Raw genomic sequence first — 19051 nt, 5'->3', positions numbered from 1 at the left:
AAGATAGGGAGTTGACCTATTATCTAGCCATCGCAATAAAGCTTTGTTACAGGCATATTCAGACGATTTCAAAGCTTTCTGACTTTATTACAGCTGAGATTCGTCCGCATATATCTAGTTCAACTTGTATGTGAATGAATTTTTGGTCGAGTTATACTGGCCAAAGGGTCCGCTACCACGCAACTCGCGAGACCACTTCTTGCAGCCTGCCTGCAGCATAGCTTATATTTTGCGATTCAGTCAGTTTCATGACTTCATAATCGTAAGACAGTGAGTAAGATTGATTTCTGATTTCATACTTTGTCGACAATACAATATTGCGATATGGCTTAATAGGGTTTGTCAGTGACCGGGTCACATATACGGTTAGTGTGCGTTCAAAGAGTTGCGGCAGTTGAAGTTGGTGTCGACCCATAGCGGTCGTACTACAGTTGCGATCACACGCAGTTAAGAGCACGGCAGTGAAGTAACAGTTTTGTGAAATTTTCATTTGGTGGAATAAGAATCACGGAAAGTTTTTAATACCGGTTGCAGTTGGGTAAAACGTTATGAATCCTACTCCAACTACTTAAATCAAACCAAATATCCACAAATCGTACTAAAAAGTGCCGCTGGAGTCGAAAAGTCATGAGTTTTTCTCGTAATCGGACGTTCATATTAGGGAAGCGGTATACATTACTGGGTTTCGACAATTACTTTCTGTAATCGAAAAAGATGAAAAAATTGACTTTGGTGTCTGTAAAAATAAATAATAATGTATAAACCTTCCATTACTGAGTAGCCTATTCACCGTTGCCAGTATTCTCAGTGACTTACATAAATAACCCGTGAATCATATCGCAGTAATAGTTTAGTCAGCAAGCATGACAAGGCCTAGCGAGGTCTAGCCCATGCAGGCATCTGCATCCACACAAAATGATACAGACATTAGGGGAATGTGAGGTTGACATGGAATCGGAAGATCTGAGATGACTTTACTTGATTCGAGTCACCTTGAAAAGCTGCATTACTTGAAAACTTTTGAAATGACTTACGAGGTGACGACTGCACTCTAGACCTGATGTCTCAAATTAAAAATAAAAGTGTGAATACATTTTGTCAGCAACAATTTCCCACATGCAACCACCGTATTCAACTAAATTATTTCATTATGGAAACACGTTTACATGGAATTGAAATATTGTTTTAGGTAGGCTCCACTTCTCTCTTATAATTAGGTTGAATTGAATGAAGTAATTTGTGGAATGATATTCTGATCGTAAGATGCAATGTTCATGACGTTTTCAGTTTCGTGGATGATATAGGTTGGCCAATCGAGAGGATGTTAGCCGGGTTAACTGACAACGAAACCAGGAACACCACCGATCATCCAACGCCTTTCAGTGCCGTTACATACGCGTCTATCTGGACTGCCTTTGGACTCCTGTCTCTTCTTGGATTGGTCGCCAATGCATTGATGGTGACAATTCTATTTCGGATGAAAAGGACAACGTTTCGTGTCATTGTGACGGGACTCTGTTTCACTGATATCATATCTGCTTGCAACAGCCCTCTGTACGTGTATGTAATGCAGTCAATCAATGATTTCAAGTTCCCTCTTATCGTATGTACGTTACCAATTGCGGTTGACTTAGTTACTACGATCGCTACAATCTACCATGTCCTTCTACTGAGTTACATTCGTTTCAGAGGCGTCGTCTACGCTATCTCGTCCCGTGGTGAGATGAATCCTGGAAAATGTACTAGATTGGTGCTCGCGTCTTGGCTGGTTGCTGTAGCAGCAACCATTCCATTTTTATTCATTCTTGATCTCGAACAAACAACTAGTGGTATCAATGCATGCGACTTCCAACCGGAAAAGGCTGGTTTCTGGCTCTATCTTCTTATATCGTCGCTTACTGTTGGAATACCCATCCCAAGCATGCTCGTCATTGGGTTTTGCTTCACGATCATGATTTTCCTGGCGACCAAGAAGAAATCAACTGCTATGAAGTCGAAGAGCTCTGCATCGCAATATAGAGATATACAAGTGTTTCGTCAACTTGGAATGATAACCACAAGCTTATTCATAGGATATGGGACGGGATACGGTACCGCGATATACATGACTGCATTTAACGACAAGTCCACAGAATATACAGCGCCATCTCTCGTCTCACATTCAGCGATCCGCATTACTGGATGCCTAAACCCTTTGATCTACTACTTCAGTTCGAGTGAGATAAGGCACGCGACAGCGCAGGCATGGAATGAGCTACGGAGGAAAATAATATGCGCTGCAACTTATGACAATAAGCAAGAAGTGAACGCATCGAAGGTGCGTAACGCCGAACCTACAAACTCCGGACAGGCTGAAACAACAGTGTGATATAATCTATATTATTGTAAATGCATTCACATGTTGTTGTTTCGTAAACATGTCGCCGGAAAATATTTCAGTGCCACTTCGTTACAAAGAACGAACAAGTGAATTTAGCACTATCACCATTCTGACACAGTAGCACATCATTTTCTTTGTTGGTATAAATCAGTCGCTCACAACCTGTTTTCGTATCTGGGCTGAATAGTGCACTTCAGATTATTTATCGGGACGCATGAAAGCATCCAACTGACATGTAAAGAAGGGGTGGGCAAACTTTTGAGCTCGCGGGCCGCATTCAACATCTGAATCCATTCGCGGGCCGCAGTATATAAAATTGGGATTATAAACCAAAACGCAATATTGATATTTGATTATTATAATGAGGACAAGGAGATAATATATGTGCTATATTCAAAACACGCCAAACATTGCTTTGATGATATCGTACATGCGTCAGAAACTTATAGTGGCGAGATTTCATAGTCTGGCGGACCTCGATAACCAATTTGTCAAAACTATAGAGATGAAAGTCGGTTGGCCCGATTCTTAGAACAGGATTGAAATTCAAATCTGTGAGCAGCGATCTGTTCATAGATTTACTGATTCCACTTTTGGTCCAGTTCCAGAACACACAATGCTGACAGCATCATAACCATGTTAGCTTCAAACCTGCTTCTACTATGTGTAGATAAAATATAAATACCCCAATTCTGCGCATACAGATAACGAATCTACCTAAAACACGCCCGAATCGTTTTATATTAGGGTTACCATATTTTTGTTTCACAAATTCCGAACGCTCTTCAGCGCCCACTAGCGGATTTCAAAATGAGGTGTGAGCGCATTGTCGATCAATATGACGTCACACGAGCAACGCTTTGTCTATCGACTAGAGGTGGTCGCGATCCGGTTCAGGAGTATGTTGTTGTGTATTGTATGTTGTAACCTGGGCCGGAGCCACATATTTTCAGCCCCATCCCGCCCAAATAAACATTGATCTTGGGCCCATCGTAGGGTATTCGATACAACTTCTGGGTGTTTACAATATGCATCTGGTCGTTACATGATTTGAATGAATTGTGTCAATAATATTGGTTCTTCCATATATTACCGTATAATTTTAATCCTCTCTCCGCCCACATAATCAGAGTCAGCGGTAGAATAGAGCTGGTGTAGGATGATGACTTCGAAACTGCAAGGGGCGTAATTGTACATTGTTAAGTCATGCTCATGTCACGCCGATAAGATTATTCATCAGCCTAATGCGGGTGTGCACTTCACCACTGAGCTATATAAACACCGCACATCCCGTGGTTTCCAACCTTTTATGGTAGCGAATCCATTTCCAATTTGAAAATGTGCTGAGGCCCAGCTCAAAATTTGATGAAATGATTACTAATTAAAGGTAAGCACATTTGCCCAGACCTACTCACAGCCTATTTTGGAAGCTATAATTACGTTCAACATCTTCGCGAACCCCAGAATGAAGACAAACTACTCCCAGGTTTAGAACCATCATCTTTGAATTAAGCATCCAAACGACCTAAAACGACGACTCTATGAATACCGTTATCTTGTAATTGCGATTACAATTAGACTTCTTTTTGTAAATGAATGTTACTTTTTATTTATTTTTTGATCGCAGTTTTTGCGAGGGCGGTAGTCCCCATATTAAAACCAATATATACGATACTAAATCGCGCACACCGCGAAGAAAAATGTCAAGTAGCAAAAATCTGCCCAAAATAGTCTTGTTTAGGTAGGAAAAAAAATATGAGCTTCCTTCAAGCCTTCTAAATTCCGGACATTTAGGCATATTTTAGAAATTCCTCCCGGACGCAGTTTTAACAGTGAAATTCCGGACATGTCCGGGAAATTCCGGACGTATGGCAACCCTATTTTATATGAGCACAACACTGAAATAATTAAAAATGGAGTGGTCAATCTGAAATCCCACTCGTGATCCGAATTATTTCAATCTCGTTGCAGCCATCCCGCTGTGATATTAAGTAATAACCATAGATCAGTGCTTTACAAACTTTTTAAGACACGCCCCCCCCCCCATCCCCCCTTATGACGGTGAAAGATTTCGCGCCCCCTTATCGTCATATCACAAAACGCAACCTGGATGCTAGCAAACCTAACGGGTAGTTTGATGGCATGGAAGGTTACGACTGTGGATGAGAGATTTTAAAATATGTAATTCAGACTAAATACAGAGCAATAACTTTGAATTATATATAAATCGCGCCTATCGCGAAAATTTTTTTCAGTTAAGCTCAGCTTCGCGTCCCCTTCAGATGCTTTCACGCCCACCAGTTTGAGAACCACTGTCTTAGAATTATCATAGTGAAATATACTGAAAAAGAATTAATCAAGTCCCTGCATTAATTCGATTTTTATTACGCATTTTATCAATATATTCAAAAGGTTTCTTCAGACCCTCGCGGGCCGCACAGAACGGTGTTGCGGGCCGCATGCAGCCCGCGGGCCGTAGTTTTCCCGCCTCTGATGTAAAGTAACATTTTAGCAATGACCCGTAAAGTCAATACTCGTGACGTAATAATGAACAGCGACGTTTGAAAATCCGACGTTTTCCTCCATCAATACCGTGGTGTAATGTCGCACTCTTCATTGTTCACGAATTTTCAGCTTCTGTCATAGTCCTTTTAGAAACAAATTGCTATCGTTCTTACTCAAATGAAATGATCTGTTTCGATTACGATTACTTGAAAATGCTGTAACCGTCGCAATCAGCTATGATTGCTAATCACGATTACCTCCTGTCTGCTTGAAGACATTTACGCTGTTTATTCTGCATGTCAGCTTGCGGGTCAATTCGTAAATTTGAATTGCATGTTATTGAACCGCAAAACATGCTTCTTGGATGGCGTGATATCGGTCGCATAATAGTTCATCGACTACCGCAAGTTAAACATCGTTGATATGTAGTAACGGACTCACCAGTTACCAAAATTGAATTCCGCGTCATTCCGAAATCACCCAGAGTCGCTTAATCCCTGGTCACATTCCATTGCCTTGCAGTCGGATTAGATGTCATTAGGAGCACTCCATTCTACTAACGTAAGATTTACAAAGAATTATTTATAAATCGATTGCATCGATGTGCAATTTCGTCATTCGAATTGTGTTTTTGTATGTCATCTTCGTCCAGTTCGTCATATATTAAGCTTAGGTTCATCCAATTCAGAATATATGAATCTCTCTCGACATAGTCAAATTCCAACATCCTTCCTATCCTTAATTATGTAAATTGCATTAACTAATGTCAACTTAATACAAAGTCTAACCATTCATTAATTCAGCAAACATGTCATTATCAAGTTACAATATCAACACAATTATTTTTTATTACCACACACAATTACATCTACAATATACAGAATTCAGCCAAAGGTATTTTCCATCAATCAATGGTAACCAATTGAGTTGCATCCTTATTACTGTATATTGTAGGCACGTTTACTTATGATTGTGTCATAAGCAAGCCATTCTTCATTTTCACATTTACATTCATGAATTCATTCTATACAAAGGCACATGTTACACTGGTATGAATAACCCCATTTATGTTTCGGATACATCAAGGCAATTCTTTCCTGTTTAGTATCGAAATACATTATCATGTTATCGTGTCAAAACACACACATTGTACAGTTACTATACTGACAAATTAAGCGTCAAAATTTTCAATTCATATCCCATCATATTAATCCATGTCTCATTAACTCATTACACATCACAAATGTTAATCCATGTCTCATTAACTCATTACACATTACAAATGTTAATCCATGTCCCATCAATGTCTGCACACATGTTATCGTGCAATTGCATCGCTTGTAGCAATATCTCATTAAGTATTTATCTGAAACAATCATTAGCCTGAACCTGAGCCATTGTCCATTTGGTGGATCCATTTAGATCCATATTTAAAAATGTCGTGATCCGAATTTCATATTGCAGCTTAGGTCAGACAGACGAATCTAGAAGTGGCTTTAACGGAATGTATATTGACGCCATTTTGTGACTCAGTTAAGCGCAAAAGATACATAAAAAATGGTAAACGCCTCGCATTATCTCGAAATATAACCGATTTCCAAGAAATACCCTATAGCAGTGGTTCTCAACCGCCGGTCCGCGGACCGGTGCCGGTCCGCGACGACTTTTCTGCCGGTCCGCGAGGTATATTGAGATTTTATAACCAAATATCAAGATGCAAGATGTTCAATCAATCAATCAGGTTTATTAATATTTTCATCGTTTTAAAAACATCACAAGACTGCGATACAATGAAAAGATAGGAAGGTGTCGAAACAACTTGGAGTAGCCTTTAAGATCAAACACCCCCATTAGCCTAGGCGAAGCAAATAAGAGGCATGTACACTGAATGAAAAGTAATGCAGAGAAAATAAGGCGCAAGCGACAAAATAAGGTGGTATGTGGCGGAGGGCGAGGTCGATGTTAGGTCGTGGTCCGGTAGTCCTGAAGACTGGCTAGTATTCATTTAGAAGAAATTGCTTGTATTTCGACTTGAATGCAGACATGCTCGGCGACTGTCGGATAGCCGGCGAGATGCTGTTCCACAATTGGGGTCCGGCATACTTGATAGAGCAATGCGTTTTCTTGTATTCAGTCCTGATCATATGGTAGTTGCTCTTCGTTGACGCGCGTGTGCTGTACTTGTGCGCTTTGTCTCCGAGGTGAAGTATTGTCGTTGAAATATGAGGGACATTGAAGGCTTGTCCATTGGTAAAATAAGTAAAACGTCATATTTTAAACTGATGCAGAACTTCGCGAGGAAAAATTAGGCCCGGAAACATGTTCGATTTGACTTAAAGTTTAAGCTGTCTCCAGTGACGACATGTGAGCGACTCGCTAAGTACGAACTGACTCGCTAAACGAGCGACTCGCAGGCTCTACAGTAAAATCAAATGAATACCATAAACATATATAATTACGAACAAAACCCTTGAAATTTCACTCTCTAGTACAGGGGTGACCAACCCGCGACCGTAGAAGGAAATTTGCGCGGCAGTAGACACGTGATTCAATTAGTATGTGTTGGCGGCAGTCGTCATGAAAATTTAATTTACGAATTAACTCCCGGATTTTTAAGATATTTTATTCAATCTTCAAATTTTCTTCACGCTAGGCGCAATTCAATGAGACTTCATTTTCGATTCTAATATAGTCGTAGCACCCATCACAATCTGAGTTCCACAGTACAGATGCGAGCAGCGGAGGAAAATGATGCACCCCATATAGAAATAACAATTTGGAATCGTGCGCTCCTCACGAAAGCAATTTGTTTCTGGTATGTTTGGGAGGTTCCAATGTCTTTCCACTATACCGACAATCCTGATGGGAGGGCACGAAATAACAACATGCACCAAAGTGACTGTACTAACAATTGGTCCACCCGAAGATGCATCATCTGCTCTCAATTTTCGAAAACACTCCCTCCATCAACTCTACCGATGAATCTAATCTCTTTGGTTGAGATAGGATAAACTTTTGATAGTAATATGGGAAACTACGAATATTAATGACGAAATTCATTCGTGAATCTGAAAAAAAAATTCGCGTTTCGCGCGACCATAGCAGGTTCTTGTCATTATTCGTAACATGACCACTATGTAGCGATTTCGATGCGTATAGTAAGAAGAGGATGTGAAAAAGATTAGTCCGGCGGTCACCAGAAATGGACATGGACAGTTAGCATGGGTATTTGGTGTCAAGTTAGTTAAGTGCGACTATGTCCTGGAATGCGGCCGTAGGCCGTATAAGTAATCGAAATGCGGTCATGAATAGCAAAAAGGTTGACCACTCTCCTCTAGTACCATACTTGGAGAAAATGGCTGCATACATTACATTTACGGTTGATTTCATACTTTTATTGTCCACCGGTCCGCCGAATATCTTTTGAAATTTTACCGGTCCACGAGGTGAAAAAGGTTGAGAACCACTGCCCTATAGGACGCTCATGCTTCGCGTGAGAAAAATTGATAGGAACTGTTATACTTTCGTATTCGCATGAATATGCGTTGTTGTGAAATAATTACATTCTTACACATTCGAATTAATGTTGGGATAATGAAAACAGTATTACTGTGGAAGCGGTAACAGCAACGTTGTCGTGTCATGGACGCTGTGTACAGGCAGGTGCGTGTTTCGACAATGTAATACGGGGCTCTCTAATGATAGCGTGCCTATTCTCTGGAGCCGCGGATACGAACAATAAATATCGATGACTATTACAAGAATGCCAATTAAGCGGATGCTATCGGAGGCCCGTATCTGAATATTTTCGTTTATTTTCAAAATCGAAAGAAAAATGACCCCTGAGGAATGCGAATCCGCTAAACAAGTTATCAGATCAGTCGAAGCGTCATTTTAAAATGCCCCCTGCTATAACTTAAGGTTGGTGTCTGGCCATCGCTATGAAGATTAAAGAGTCGGAAGAATAATAAAAATCAATAAGACTATAATTTGTCACTCCTAGAAAACTACAAGTGATCGGTAGCGCTATTCGTTAACACTATATTACATACACACGTGCCCGACGCGGCTGAATAACTTATGAATCGTTATCTGTATTTCGCGTGACTCAGTAAGCTATTCTACGTAGCTGTAGGCCCTACTTGACTATGCTTCGTTCCTTCGTTCGTGTTACGTTGCTGTAGTCTTAGTTGAGTTTCATAATAAGGGACGGAGATTGACAAGTTCATAAATGCTATTATGCGCACAGTTGTGAAAATGCTGACCATTTTTTTAGTAAACAGCACGCCTAATCGAGAGTTGGGGTCACGCAGCATTGTCAAATCGAAATTTGGGGTCGCATTCATGAAGAGTTTGGTAGCCCTGAGATATAAGTAAAACCTGGTCCATCGAGAGAATGATATGCGAATTGTATTACACGATGCAACCTGCTGTAGTCAGATTTTACATATGAATAGCATCACATACCCAGCAAACACGAGATATATTCAGGACATGTTCGGATATCTTTTTGTTATCCTAATTATCTCAAAATTGTGTTTATGCATATCTTGTGCGGAAACGTATCTTGAATACATCTTTTTCTTATCCAACAACTTTCGTCAAAATGCCGAAAATATATTTGTGAGGAATCAAATTCGATTATTGTTTCATTTTATGGTATAATTTATCTAGTATCAATTTTATTGATGTCTTACTCTTATGGGGTTATATATCACCGTAATCATTGCCACTATCGAATCATAGCAATTTACATCGTTGTAAATTGCTATGATCGAATGTTTTTCCTTTTGTCACACGCCGCTTTCGCGTGATTTTGCAGATATTTTGATTCTTGGCCATCCCAAATTTTGGAATCCGAATCCATTACGGCTCCAGGCGGCAATTTGAAAGTCTTATGAATTTCCAATTCTGGGTAATCCGAAAAACTGCTGCCAAAATATTGCTATACTATTTGAAAGTTCAATAGAAAAATCCTGCTACAATCCGACTGTCAAAGCAAATTCAGAATCCGGATCCACTCCGGCTACGCTGAAAACCATCTAGCCGTCTAGCCGTCGGAGCCGAGTGACTCACTGGCTTGAGGCACTTTCTCCCACGCGAACACCCGTTTCGGCGCGCAGGTTTCAAATCGTCAGACAAAAGACAGAAGCGCTCTGATAATGGCGGCTTTCAGTGCAGATATCGTTGTCGTTTTGGTTTTAGTTGCGTTCAGGGAAATCGCAGTTGATTGAGGCTAATCCAAGCATATTTCTATAGAAGAATACCGAAAACTGCACTGTATAGGCTATGCTTCTTATATAATCATAGTTAAGGACTTGACTTGAGGTAATACGATATAACTTCATAGAACTAGTCTAGTCTTTCTGGTAATATGGTGTCCATATCATAACTGGGCGGCTATGTCTGAATATAATTCTTTGATTCATATCAAACCAACTAATAAACTATAGAACTTGTGCGGCTAATCATGAGCACATTTTCTGGATATCAACTTACTCCAACCTTACTTTAAGGATTTGCTGTAAATGAATATAGGTGGGTATTAGTCGATCAATAAATCGAGCAATTATTTGCTGTTGTGCTTTTTGTTGAACAAGAACAATCGGTTGCTGTTGCTGTAATACATAAAAGCTGGAAAACCGATGTAGAAGTGATCTCATTAATTCAGACTAGCTTATATCTTATGAATTGTGAATTGTGTGAAATTGTTTGTATCTATAATAGTATTGCATGTCTGGTGGTTGCGTAAGAATGCAAATAGCACGGCAAGGCTAAGAATAAAAAGCAACCATAATATGATAATCGCAATCGGTCTCTGTATAAAAGATACAAATGAAATGCTCATCCAGTATGTTATAAACTCAGAATTAGCGTACTGTTTTCCAAGTGGGCCTACTTTTGCCATCTACATTATCCATCTGTTTTAGATGTATTGAAGGTAGCTTTTAGTGATATAATAAACGCTGCGGAGAGTAGTGGCTTGCTCACGTCTTTGTCATTGTCTGGACTGAACATGAAGCGCAGCGGCCAAAACGAAAACGTCAGCTGAACAAACAATTTTTGAATAATTCGGCGTCAACAGATGGTCAAGGACTCAAGGTATACCCTTTTATTCCGTGAAATATGGTACATATATGTAAAACGTTTATAATTTGTAGATGATGTTTTTCCTGCACTGCAAGGAAGAAACGTAATCCAAGTATTCAGATACAAGACATGCCAATTTCAAGAATGCGGTCATCTTATGATTCTGGCAATGAAAGTGTGGCAAGCAGGAGTGATATCAATGATGCTCGCAATGCAAGTTTGCCATCATTTAGCGAAAAGAGTGTTCAAGAATGGCATGATCTATGATCCCAACATTGAATGTAACGGCCAGAGATCTAAGTCCTGCAGTAAGTTCCTAGCACTTTGATGCGTTCTCGAATTTGAGAATAAAGTATCTCTGTTTTTCAGATGCTCCTTCATTTAAAATCATCGTTGAACTACAAAACTTTGACCATCAACAATGTGGCCTGTCATAAAGTAATGGTAAGTATATCACATATGATGGTCAATCTAACTTTCTTGTAATCGAATCCTTTTTAGCTTGTGCATCAAAGACATAAAGTTGCAGAAAAACCAGATGATGGATTTCCTCAGACATCATATCGACCATGACTCTAAAAGACCTCAATCGAGTGTCCAATTTTGCCGGAAGATATAATTGAAGATCCCTGTGAAACCTTGTCACAGCTGGAACACCTTTGAACAACGGCAAAGTCTGCGCTGGTATGTTTTTGTTTCTCATTCGAACAAAGCGATTGACAGTCTGAATCAGGGGTGTCCGCCGACACCAAGGAATCATTTTCAGACACTGCAGGGGTCCTTTTCGAAATTAGTTCTATTATCAAAAATTGAATTGCCAATGTGATTTATTGCAAAATCGCAAAGTCAACCAAGCCTTTTATTAGCGTGACCATGAAATTTATGGTGTGGATGGTTTTATCTAGAATGCCCATAAATGTTATTGTTAATTCTGGTGCAAACCATTAATGCAAGGCAGTACCATCTGTATTGTGTACCACTAATATAATGTTTTACAGGTAGCTGCTCTAATGGGAATCCGGGGTGTACAATTGCCGGAAATATGATGACCAGCATAGCTGTAAAGAAAGTATGAAAATCCTAGTCTTAAGGGTGAAAACAACAAGAGTGACACTTGAAAAGACTATTAGACGTAAGTTATCAACGGTTATTGACGGAAATTAAACGTAATCAATGTAAAAAAAAGTTGAGCCCTAGCCTCGATTTTTCAACATTTTAATCGTTTGACGTCATATTTGGTAATAAGAATAATGATGTCGTGATGTGCTAAGTTACCTACTTTAGTACTCTAGTTGCTAATGAGTTTTAGCAGAAAATATTCAGCTGCAATTGAATATATTATTGTAATATGAATATATTATTCAATAGTATATTGGAATTCTATACCTCCAACAGTCTCTTATATCAATGAAACTTGTTCGTTGTCTGATGTATAATATACCATGACTGGACAGTGGACATCTTCATCTAGTTATATCTCTTTTTAGGAGCATGCAGATCGGCTCATCCTGACCTCGAGATCCCAGATAAAAGAACTAAAGATCAGGTTGCAAGATCTCTAACTGTTGCTGCATCTTGCAAGGTAATTTTGTTGTAAAGTTAAGCCTGTGTGGTGTGACAGTTGTGTCTTTGATGATATTATTGAACTGCAAGTGAATTGTTGTTACCGCTCATCTTCAGAACATTGTATATCAGTGGTCCCCAAACTTTACGAGAAAATTTACGAGACAGACCTTTACAATTTCCCTCCGCGGGTCGCATTTGTCTCGCACGGGGAGATTAAAATTTAATTTGAATAACTCTACTTTGTGTTGATTTACAAAATAATTTTAAGCAACTTCGATTTTGGTTTAGACAATAACCTGTCTAAAGATTTTTATACTCAAGGAATTCAAATCTCTGAAAATTTCTGGATCGTGTGAATTTCTGGAAGGTACTACGCAGTCATAAAAATTGTCTCGCTGACCACAGTTTGGGAACCAATGCATATATTTGCTGTGTCGTGCATGGAAGGAGCGATCAATATCACATCAGCCTCTCACAGGCAACTATTACCATATTAATATTAAAATAATAATGTGGAGAACAATCTTCACCCCGTGCCCAAACTATAGGTTTTGAAATCCGTTTCCAGCAGCAGCCACTTCATGACGCCAATAGCATGAAAATCATCTCTATAATGACAGGCATTATTGAACAGGTTCTGGTGTCTCATCTTGACAGCGTAACTGCGTTGATTATATCTTCAGTGTGAAAGTAAAGGTCATGTCGCTTTTGAAAGAGGACTTCAAGTCTTTTATTGAATGTGACTTAGATCATCATCCCACTTTACTCACAACCAAACAGAACAACTTTTATTCTACAGTGATAATAATCAATTGTACTAATCTACTCGTTTATGTTACAGGGTGGCTATAAAGAAGATAACAGGAACAAGGCTGTCATCACAGAGTCTGACAATTCCGACAACGATTTCGAACTTATGCTTAGGCAGCAATATTTGCTGAAGTGATTGCGCAGTTCTGTGCTGATTTAATACACGAACAAAGCCATGCATGATTTGTAAAATTATCAGTCAGTCTTCCTTGATAAGGGCAGTGCAGGATGTGGCAGGTCCAGGTACCTAACTAGGGTCAGGGGTCACCTAGGGTCAGGGGGCATCTAGGGTCAAGCAAGATATCATGACAATGTCATACAGGTATCTTTGAAGATATCCTATATATGTGCAAATGTGTCGACAGATTTATATAAACAATACATATGACTAGATATATTTTGAAGTAGTTGAGACATATACACAATATATATGCAATATATTCTGTGTTTGCTGGGTAGACATTCGATCTGCATTATAGTGGCCGCTGAGAGAAATGGAACCGATGGAGCATTCAAATATTTCGGAATAGCATTTTAATCTCAGATATCATCAGTTCAGCTGTGACGGGTTTGCCACGTCTTTATCGTTTGGACATAACCGCGTTGCGTAATGTAGATTTATGAGTAATGCCATTTTTCCGTTAGTGCGGACGCATGCGTGGGCATGGGCAATCCTGAGGCCTGTTCCTAGGGACCGTCGATAGAACTGAGTTTTTGTATGCCACATGTGCAAGGGTACCATTTGATTGCTCTTGGTTCGTACAAAATGATAGAGGATTCATGTGAGTCATGTGGTGTCAAGAACAAGTCCCTATATACTTTTGAGTAACAAGTAAAATTTATTCATTGCACGTTTTGATTCGAGTCAAGTTAAGTTACTTTGTGACTTGTCTCTAGTCAATCCAATCAATCCAAGAGTTGCCGAAGTACGAAGGAGCATTAAACTCAGTGTATTTTGCGATCTCATCTATGCAGGCGTATTGAGTCGCATCTGGATCTAGTAATGGATGTACCGTTAATTATGAACGCAAAAGGGCGGTATATCGCTGACGCTCACCCATACGCAGAAATGCTGAGTGCGTAGGCACTATATAGCCACAGTCTATAGCAGTGATACTAAACCGCCGTTTCACGGAACACTACGGCTTCGCTGACCCAGTCTCAGTGATTTCCTGGATATCAGGAAACACACACAACTGATACGTATAATTAATGATGATACGGCCGTCTTCACCATTCATTGATTGCAGTTATAGGTAATAAGGCCCGACAGTTGTGACGGTATGTCCGGCGCAGTAGCGTACGCAGGGGAGTTTGGGATTCGAAACTCCGTACTTCTCCGTACTTCTGACAAAATTTTGACTTATTTTGACATGTTAAAAAAATCACACTAGTCGCACGCATCATATGACTGAGTTGAGTGCGTGTCTTTACGTCCCGCTTTGATCGGGGAACATCTCGGGTTGCCGGGAACACCTGTTGATAACCAGTGAAATATTGTGTGCTTCGCGTGTCTTCAATAATATGGTAAAATAACGATAAAATACAATGTAATTCATCCTGCATGGCTTTAAACTGTGAGTGTAGCAATGTCTAACTTTTGTCCATACATGTTGCCGAATATACATGCTTGTGTTATAAATGTGTATTGTTTACCATTGATAACCACATATAACTCCCGTACAAAGCCTCTTCAATAAACATTAAATGACGTGCTATTATCACTTAGTTTGTCTCGTCTTTTTTTACTATTGTTATCGCTGTACAAATACAAATACTGTACGCCCAAGACATGGGGTAGTCTGGATTTGTAATGACAATCAATTACAAAAATTACAGAATTTTCAAGTAATCGCAATCGACTAACTTTAAAATAAGTAGGTTATAATATAATTGAGATTGCAATTGATTATTTTGCACAAACAATCGATTGCTTTGCAATAGCACCGATACTCGACTTACTGGTTTGAAATCCGTACATAAATTGATCAAGGAACAGTGCGATATAGCAGTTTATTGACAGTATAGAAATCTCATTGCTCACTACGGGGGCTGCAGCCACAGTAAAATGTGGTACGGGCTCCAAATAGTAGGCTATAAAGATGTGTAAATATATACATTGAAACGTGATAGCAAATGCTGTTAACATTTTCAAATTGTTTCTTCCTGATGATGCAGTCTGATTTCTAACACTTATAGCTTCGTTGTATTCGTACATTCTCAATGCCCAAGAAAAATGAATATGATGTAGTCGTGAAAAATCGTGATTACATATTTCAGTAAATCGTCATCGCGCTTTTTAGTAGTAATTTATAATCGATTACATTGAAGCAGTAATCGCGTCTATTCTAGTGCCTACTTCAACTGGCGACAACTGTGTACTAAACAAAGGTCTCGCGCGTCATCGTCATCACCAGGTCCAATTCGTTCTGAATGGTGTGGGAAAATTTGGTAATCTATCGATCCAACTGAAACAAATACAGGGTTGTAACGACTCGATTCCGACTCGCGTTGAGAAAAGCCACGACGTCATGAATATTCAATTGCGACTTCATAGTGGTTTGACATTGAGAATTGAAAATATAAGGTAAATATATCTCCTTCGACGAAATATATGCCTCGAAAGTATTGCTTTTGAACCGACTATTTTATTTTCAGGGTTCCAACCATCCCATATCGATATACGTCGGCTATATCGGGTTGCATGTTTAATGGAAAGTATTTACACAATTATGGGATAATTTTACAACTTAAATAAACACAATTTTTTTAAAGGCATTTGTTTGAAACATGTTTTGAACAGGGTGTTTTAAAACACCGTTTGTTTTGAACAGGTTCTTGGAGGTACAGAACTTCAATATATAATTGAATAGTACATTCATATTGAAATGAACCCGAATATTTTCGGCTGAAACTCGTCTGGGATAATCGTCAGCAACTAGAAGAGAATTCAAAAGAACATCGTATATCAACAATCGTTACACAAAATATGACGTCACCAGCACGAAATGTACTCTTTGTTTTGAATGCAACCCTTACTGCATCGCTGTAAATGAAACATATGGAAAATGTAGTTAATGCACTATTTTGTTTCTTTTTCTTTCAATTTGTCTAGGTCTGTAAATAGATTAATATAGATATAGAGTTCAACGAGATGGATCATTTCAATTTCAATGGTTGTTATGACCAGTTATCAGCGGCACCGATTAATTTTTCGAAATACGAACATGTTACCAATCGTACCGCGACGGAAGAGTCAATAATATGGGCAGCATTCGCTTTCTTGACTATAGTCGGGTCAGTCGCAAATATCCTCATGATTATTACTTAGTTACGCATGAAGTCGGGATTTTTTACTGTCATCACAACAGGATTATGCTTCTCTGATCTCATTTCCGCAGTCAACAGCCTAATGTACGTCTACGCGCAACTGAACAAATGTAATTTCGGATTTCCTTGGCCGATTTGTTTTGTCTGGTTGCCTCTGGAAACCACTCCATCCTACAGCACTGCTCATCACGTATTCCTGTTAACTCTCACTCGATTTATGAGCATCCGATTTGTGGGAATAATCTTCGAGTCGACAGATTTTGGTCGTTGGGAGGGGGCCGTTCACACTTCCATCTGTGTGCATTGGAGTCGACTTTTACGAAATACAGCAACCAAAACTTTGTCAACAAAAGGAGTTCGTGTACCACCCAAAAATAGCACAATCAACGCTCTCTCATTTGAAATTTCATGCTGGTGGTGTCATATTTTGTGATGCGATTGTTGATATACAATGTTCTTTCTAATTCTCTACTATATAGTTGCTGACGATTACTCCTGACGAGTGTCAGCCGAACATATTTGGATTCATTTCAATATGAATATACTGTTCAATTGTATATTGAAGTTCTTTACCTCTAAGAAGCTCTTCAAACAAAGAAATATCGATATCACAGAAACCGCACTCAGTCTTGGAGATTGTAGTACACAATAAGTAATTAAGACATCACGGAACAACCATCGGCTTGACTTGGTAATATACAGACTGTGAGAAAAGTGTCATATGTTCTAACCCAAATCTTTTGCGAGATTCTTCCTTTTCGCGACTCGCGGTATAACCAAAGCTGAACCGTATCCCGATATGGTAATTTATCACTTTGACATCAATGTAGTATTATTCCAGATCCACGAATACGAATAGAGTTTCTTACTACTATGTTGGATTATATTGAATTAAAACAAACTCCGACTTGCAAACTAGATTGATCAATCCTTTTTGTATTCAAATTCCGATGATATGTCTTTTTTATTTAACTGTAAAAGTCGTTGGTATTCTGTAAGACATAATTATTCTTACTGGATGAATATGACTTGAGATTATCATTCAGTATACGAGATTTGGATGTATATGAAGAATGCCCGAGAATAGATTTTTTCTAAGCGAATTCTTGGATGTTATAGTAAGACAGCCCGACGTGAGTAAATTCTTTACGTTCACACTTATTAACACATTGGTTCACAACTCAAGAATCAACTGTCTGGTAAGTACTCGATTGAAAATTAGTTGTGTTAATTGGAACCTGTGTTGTGGTAAACGGTATTATGATACCAACAAACTTTTCTGAAACATCGTTATTAGCACATCGATTTGTAAAACTAAATTAACATATCCGAAATGTTCTTGATTGGAAAGTAATCCATTAGTCACGATCGCATCAATATATTACAGAATGGTATTATGTACTCACCAACTAATATGGTACAAATCAATCGTTTGAAATAATCAAGGCTAAAGATGTAATAACAATTTCGTTACTGATACATTCAACTACCGGTATAATGCTAGTAGTTATATAGATCGCTCGCGAATCGCCATTGTGGCTTATGGGCGGGGTGGTGACTCGTATTGAAAACCCGGGGTGGTGACTCGTACTTTCAGACCCCCCTTGTGGTGGTGACTCGTAATGGGTTCTTATGGGTGCGGCCGTGATTCGTACTTTCGGGTATAGGCTGCGGCGGTGACTCGTATTGAAAACTCGGGGTCGTGACTCGTACTTTCAGGTATAGGCTGCGGCGGTGAATCGTAATGAGAACTCGTGGTCGTGATTCGCACTTTCAGGCATCTCTCGCACGGCGTTGAATATGTATCAAGTAAATAGTCATGTGAATGAACCTTTGTTAATGTGTATATCGTAAATTATTATATATGATGTAGTTTAGTCGTGACAAATGACCGATCGTGTTCTAAGTCTTTCCTCGCTATTGATCGCTAGCTGAATAGTACTTTCAGATCGGGTTATTCGCACCTTGTATACCGCTGTTTGCACCTACAGAATAGTCTGCTGTTCACAGTCGTGACTTCACCGCGATAGCGCGATTTTCGAATCAGTCGCATGGTAATGTTTTGCTATTTAGTTTACCACAGAGCGGTGAAGACGACGATTCGAATACCAACAATAGCCGCGTTCACATACTAACACTCCCAAAAGGTGTGAAATATTTCCTACGACCACTCACAAGATAGCACATCAGAATAGTCATCTCTCGTGGTTTGATGTTACAAAGATAGGAATCACACACAAGTAATATTTTGGTAATAAGTTTGTCGCATAACCGGCGTAGACGGTGATACCAACAATAGCCGCGTTCACAAACCAACACTTCAAAAACGTGTGAAATAGGTTACAAATCCCACGATCGCTCGCAAGATAA

At 39.3% G+C, this 19051-nt stretch overlaps 1 protein-coding gene and 2 long non-coding RNA genes across 5 annotated transcripts; all 3 read left to right on the top strand.

Moving 5' to 3' along the window:
* Nucleotides 1-1321: 1321 nt before the first annotated feature.
* LOC145455791 (somatostatin receptor type 5-like) lies at nt 1322-2368 on the top strand. The gene has a single exon (XM_080333812.1). It carries the CDS (start codon nt 1322-1324, stop codon nt 2366-2368), a length of 1047 nt encoding a protein of 348 aa, XP_080189938.1.
* Nucleotides 2369-9591: 7223 nt separating this feature from the next.
* LOC145434610 (uncharacterized) lies at nt 9592-13529 on the top strand. 3 transcript variants are annotated; one of them, XR_013913493.1, is made up of 7 exons: nt 9593-10987; nt 11047-11283; nt 11345-11419; nt 11477-11659; nt 11974-12107; nt 12463-12557; nt 13383-13529. It is a non-coding gene; the product is annotated as an uncharacterized LOC145434610 (long non-coding RNA). The 3 variants fall into 3 exon arrangements; XR_013913495.1 differs by having other exon boundaries at nt 9592-10987; nt 11477-12107; XR_013913494.1 differs by lacking the exon at nt 9593-10987 and having other exon boundaries at nt 10994-11283.
* A 4672-nt stretch (nt 13530-18201) lies between these two features.
* Nucleotides 18202-18445, top strand: LOC145434608 (uncharacterized). Its single transcript, XR_013913492.1, has 2 exons — nt 18202-18342; nt 18401-18445. It is a non-coding gene; the product is annotated as an uncharacterized LOC145434608 (long non-coding RNA).
* The last annotated feature ends 606 nt before the right edge of the window (nt 18446-19051 follow it).

The sequence above is a fragment of the Botryllus schlosseri genome, chromosome 2, assembly GCF_051294905.1.
Source record: "Botryllus schlosseri isolate E-star chromosome 2, Bs_hap1, whole genome shotgun sequence".
Classification (NCBI taxonomy): Eukaryota; Metazoa; Chordata; class Ascidiacea; order Stolidobranchia; family Styelidae; genus Botryllus; species Botryllus schlosseri.
The sequence above is the reverse complement of the archived record's forward strand: the minus strand, read 5'-3'. Positions and strand labels throughout refer to the sequence as shown.

Coding starts and splice junctions, on each gene's coding strand:
- LOC145455791 (XM_080333812.1), top strand. CDS start 1,322: ATGTTAGCCGGGTTAACTGACAACGAAACCAGGAACACCACCGATCAT.